The sequence below is a fragment of the Coregonus lavaretus genome, assembly GCF_964263955.1.
Source record: "Coregonus lavaretus genome assembly, chromosome: 36".
NCBI classification, from domain to species: Eukaryota; Metazoa; Chordata; class Actinopteri; order Salmoniformes; family Salmonidae; genus Coregonus; species Coregonus lavaretus.
The window spans coordinates 9,017,641-9,023,541 of NC_140023.1; the positions used below are offsets into that span (position 1 = coordinate 9,017,641).

At 39.3% G+C, this 5,901-nt stretch overlaps 1 protein-coding gene across 1 annotated transcript; it reads left to right on the forward strand.

The window, feature by feature from the left end:
- The first annotated feature begins 1,735 nt into the window (after window positions 1-1,735).
- vkorc1 (vitamin K epoxide reductase complex, subunit 1) lies at window positions 1,736-4,888 on the forward strand. Its single transcript, XM_084153220.1, has 3 exons — window positions 1,736-2,013; window positions 3,118-3,227; window positions 4,248-4,888. Exons 1-3 carry the CDS (start codon window positions 1,826-1,828, stop codon window positions 4,457-4,459), a joined length of 510 nt encoding a protein of 169 aa, XP_084009346.1. The 5' UTR covers window positions 1,736-1,825; the 3' UTR covers window positions 4,460-4,888.
- The last annotated feature ends 1,013 nt before the right edge of the window (window positions 4,889-5,901 follow it).

Genomic DNA, 5,901 nt, shown 5'->3' on the forward strand with positions numbered 1-5,901 from the left:
TTTTAGAGAATTTGGCAGTACGTCCAACTGGCCTCACAACCGCAGACCATGTGTATGTTGTCGTGTGGGCGAGCAATTTGCTGATGCCAACGTTGTGAACAAAGTGCCCCATGGTGGCGGTGGAGTTATGGTATGGGCAGGCATAAGCTACGGACAACGAACACAATTTCATTTTATCGATGGCAATTTGAATGCACAGAGACCGTGATGAGAGCCTGAGGCCCATTGTCTTGCCATTCATCCACCGCCATCACCTCATGTTTCAGCATGATAATGCACGGCCCCATGTCGCAAGGATCTGTACACAATTCCTGGAAGCAAAACATTTCCCAGTTCTTCCATCGCCTGCATACTCACCAGACATGTCACCCATTGAGCATGTTGGGAATGCTTTGGATTGACGTGTACAACAGCATGTTCCAGTTCCCGCCAATATCCAGCAACTTTGCACAGCCATTGAAGAGGAGTGGGACAACATTCCACAGGCCACAATCAACAGCCTGATCAACACTATGCAAAGGAGATGTGTCTCGGTTCATGATGCAAATGGTGGTCACACCAGATACTGACTGGTTTTCTGATCCACGCCCCTACCTTTTTGTTAAAGGCATCTGTGACCAACAGATGCATATCTGTATTTCCAGTCATGAAATCCATAGATTACGGCCTAATTTATTTATTTCAATTGACTGATTTCCTTATGTGAACTGAAACTCAGTAAAATCTTTGAAATTGTTGCATGTTGTGTTTATATTTTTGTTCAGTATATGTGAAGTCAGAATTGCATTGGGGGCATACTTATATTCACAATACAGCCCAACATATAGATTGTGTATCCATGAAATGGGGTATCAGTGACACCCACAGAACACAACTATACTGAACAAAAATATAAACGCAACATGCAACAATGTGGTCCTCTGTAGCTCAGCTGGTAGAGCACGGCGCTTGTAACGCCAAGGTAGTGGGTTTGATCCCCGGGACCACCCATACACAAAAATGTATGCACGCACGACTGTAAGTCGCTTTGGATAAAAGCGTCTGCTAAATGGCATATTATATTATATTATATTATTATTATATTATTATTATATTATTATATTATATATTATTAGGTGGATAGATTATCTTGGTAAAGGAGAAATGCTCACTAACAGAGAAGTAAACAAATGTGTGCATAACATTTGAGAGAAATAAGCTTGTTGTGCGTATGGAACATTTACATTTTACATTTCTGGGATTTTACATGTTGCGTTTATATTTTGGTTTAGTGTTTATAGAGTTTACACAAATATTAGCATCATAGCTAGATCTTATTGAAGGAATTTTAATGAATGTACAATTGTGTTGAATATCAGTTGGAAAAACACCTTAACACTTTTTTTTTTGCTTATCCTGTTTGTTTCCAGTGTGAAATAAAATGCCATTCCATAGCATACTTTAGTTGAAAATCCAACTGCTTCAAAGACACAATGTAAACAATGATGGACTGGCATAGCTGTTAACGACCTATCCACCGTGCGATTTCAACAGATTTTCTTGGTCTAATTAACTAATAATTGTATTTATTTTATTTTATTTATATAACACCATTCCAACATTGTTTAGCATTATCAAGTCCAATTGTGGCATGATTCTACTATTATCCGTTTACATCAGTTTCAATGGAGGATATTTATTTTGAAGGCGAACCGCCGTCTCCAATATTGTTGCTCACACTAATGTTGTTCACGACACACACGTCGACTCTCTGACTGGCGACCAGGCGGGATTGAAAAGGTTGTCCCTATTAAGCTATAATAACTTAATTGAAAGACAATAGAATATGGCATTGAATAGTTGCAGTGGAGTTCCCAAATGGGAAAGAAGAACACGTTTGTTTCTTTGTATCTTCGGTTTGTTTTTGTCATTCTATGCTCTGCACGTTGAGATTTCGCGAGAGAAGGACCCAGAGTATCGGGCGATGTGTGACCTGGGAGATTCTGTGAGCTGCTCTAAAGTTTTCACCTCAAGGTAAAATAGTGGAGAATGTATTTTCTTCATACATAGGCCTATAGTTTATTGCTGTGCTTTGAAGCCGTTTCCAGATTTATTAGTAGCCTAGGCCTGTTGGGCAATTAACGCACTTCTATAACCCAACCAGTTTACTAAACTGAATTATCGCTGTAGCCTAAATGAAATGTTCGGTTGCATACGAATAGACAACGTTGTTCCTAGAATTCCTAGGTAAAGATGATCTATTATATTTCAAAGATAGTCGAGTGACCACTCTAACAATAGAAATACATGTCCTCAAAGATGGAAGGCAGTTGGGAGGAGAGATCAGGCGGGACCATTCTAGCCAATGAGAGTGCAGATACGTGTGTGAACAACAGGCACAACTCTGATATAAAGTAGATGTTTTAAGTTGCCGAAATGCCACGTGCGTCCACTTATCAGTGCATTCGTAACAACCTAACCATTACGAACCTTCTATTCGATAAAATAAGCCTCACGTAGCAAATTAGCAATTACATGAGTTGTTTACTAAATTCGACACTCATCCATACTAACATCCATACAAAAGTTCCACAGCTCGTGGTTATTTTCGTGGACAGATTTTGGCCGGAGTAAAACCTCTCGCTTCGCCTCTCTTCTAGAATCTCTACCCCCTCTCAATGCCACGTACAGCCTAAAACAATCTGGGAAGCACTGCACAGGTCCTTATCAGTTTTTTAGTTTGTATTTATTTTGATGACCTGCAACACGTTCTGTCTTTTAAATGATTAACATGTTTATTTTTGTTAGGTGGATCTTAGTCAAGACGATACCAAAGACAGTCCATTTTCCTATCATTGTTATGGCATAGTTATTCTATTCTATAGCCTTGGTGTGTGGTTATAGAATGTGTCTTTGGTATCATCTTGAATTAAATTGTGGCATTCAGATTAGACAAACAATTCACACATGACAGATAGGATACAGTGCATTATAGTATTTATAAATATAGGCCTACACGGTCACAACAATACATTTTAATTTAAAAGCCGTACTGATGCCACATAATGACATGCTTGTATCATACTTATAATCACATAATGCATGACAAAGCGTTGTTTTGCCTCTTTTTTTTGTCAGATGGGGACGTGGGTTTGGGCTTGTGCAATTCTTCGTTGCTAAAGACAGTGCACTGAATCAACCCAACAGTCTGTTGGGGATCATTTTCTACACATTGCAACTGGCTCTGGGTAGGTCAAATACTCTATGTCTGTTTTCTGATCAGTTTAGACTATCTTTTGACCAACACAATACAGCTCAACTGACTTATTGTCACCCCCCTTAACACTACCCTCTACTGTTATATCATCTGATCTTTATTTGGATTAGCTGACACCATGATGACAACTAATTTTACTGGGCTAATCTGCCTGGGTTGGTGTCCATATATATTCTATAGTGGTTGATTATTTGGAATTATCACTAGGCCGTACGTGATAAATTCTTATCAAGTGCTATCTAGTATGCATATACCAGGGTTGGGGTCAATTCCAATTCAATTCTTGAATTTGCTCATTAAGCAGAGAATTTACGTTGAGTTCAATTAGAATTTCTAGAATCTTCAAATGATGGAATTGGAATTTAATCTGTTTAGACTGATAGAATTGGAATTTAATTTGTAAAAAAAAAAAAGAGTATTTGGAATTTTATTGGAAATCAATATTTGTACATTTCCCATTGAATGGAATTATTGCACTTAGTATAAAAAAAATGGACTGAAGGATTTGTAATCAATTCTTTCAACTTGTATTTCCAGTATAACTAGGCTGTCTGAACAGTGACATGATCAGCCTGAAAGCCCGGGGGAATTGAATTTGAATTTGTGGAATTTAATTTCAGGAGTTTACCTAACATTGGAGTTGAGAGGAATTTTATTATCTCTGAATTCAAAGACTGACCTGGAATTTAAATGGAATTTACAGGGAATTGAATTAGAATTGAATTAGTGGAATTAACCCCAGCCCTGGCATATACGATTATACAACATTTCAGACACCCATGACAGTTCCCCATTCTGATTATTTTATGTTATGCAGGGATGCTATACTGTCTCCTTACTCACTGGGTGCATCCCAAATGGCACCCTATTCCCGTTTTGCACTACTTTTGACCAAAGGCCTATGGGGGCCCATAGGGCTCTGGTCAAAAATGGTGCACTATATAGAGAATAGGCTACCATTTGGGACACATTCTGTCTCTTTTGCTTGCAGGTCAGTCTGTGTCCAGTAGGGCAGCATTCCTTCTGGTCTTGTCCTCCTGGGTGTCCATGGCTGGATCGCTCTACCTAGCCGGAGTGCTTGCCTTCATTCTGGGAGATTTCTGCGTGGTCTGCGTCTCAACTTATGTGGTTAACTTTTTGCTACTCTTCACCAATCTGAAGAGAAGGACAGGACTAAAGGCAGTCAAGGAAAAAACTGTCTGAGGGACTATCTTTGTGATCTCAGATCAGTGCAAATAGTTAGGAAAGGAGGTGTTTTGTTACATGGCCGCAGGCAGTTGAATTGGGGACTAAAAATGGGTTACTGGCATAGAAAGTAAGTTAAACGAATCTTGTGAAAATTAAGCATAGGAAACTTTCAGGCCTGGTTTAGCATCACTTAGGACATTGATGCATCAGTGACAAATCAGTCGTATTGTTCTTTCATTGGGTGCTCTTGGGACTGGTAAAAAGGGTTGAGTACATTATAATTATGATACTACATACCTCATTTCTGAAGTGATAGCAGTTATTACATCCACCTTTATTGACCAAATCACATTATACTTACGTAATCCAGACTGTTACAGATAAATGGGCCATTAATTCAATGTCTGTTTCTTTTAACATAATAAAATCGGATGTTCTCTCATAGCTGCATGTTTCGTTCTAAGCTGCTCTGCTGGTCAAGCTTGTAATACATGTTAACAGGTAGATATTATTTATTCATTTTAAGTTAAGACTTTATTTGAAGGGGGTATACACACCACCTTTATGAACCCAGTCATAACATTGACTGTGTACCGGTACCCCCCTGTATATAGCTTCCCTACTGTTATTTTATTTTACTGCTGCTCTTTATTTTTTACTTATTTCTATTTTTTCTTAACACTTTTTTTATTTTCTTAAACTATATTGTTGGTTAAGGGCTGTAAGTAAGCATTTCACTGTAAGGTCTACACCTGTTGTATTCGGTGCATGTGGCAAATAAAATTTGATTTGATTTGACTGGGCAGGGGTGCAGCCACTGAGGAGCTAGGACCTGCCAATCAGAATGAGTTTTCCCCACAAAAGGGCTTTATTACAGACAGAAATACTCCTCAGTTTCATCAGCTGTCCAGGTGGCTGGTCTCAGATGATCCCACAGATGAAGAAGCCGGATGTGGAGGTCCTGGGCTGGTGTGGTTACACGTGGTCTGCGGTTGTGAGGCCGGTTGGACGTACTGCCAAATTCTCTAAAAAGAGTAGAGAAAAACATTACATTTTCTGGCAACAGCTCTGGTGGACATTGCTGCTAATTGCACGCTCCTTCAAAACTTGAGACGTGGCATTGTGTTGTGTGAAAAAACTGCACATTTTAGAGTGGCCTTTTATTGTCCCCAGCACAAGGTGCATCTGTGTAACGATAATGCTGTTTAATCAGCTTCTTAATATGCCACACCTGTCAGGTAGATGGATTATCTTGGCAAAGGAGAAATGCTCAATAACAGGGATGTAAACAAATTTGGGCAAACATTTGAAGCGAGTAAAAATCATCTGTCCTCAGTTGCAACACTCAGTACCGAGTTCCAAACTGCCTCTGGGAGCAACGTCAGCACCAGAACTGTTCGTCGGGAGCTTCATAAAATGGGTGCCCATGGCAAAGCACAAGCCTAAAATCACCATGC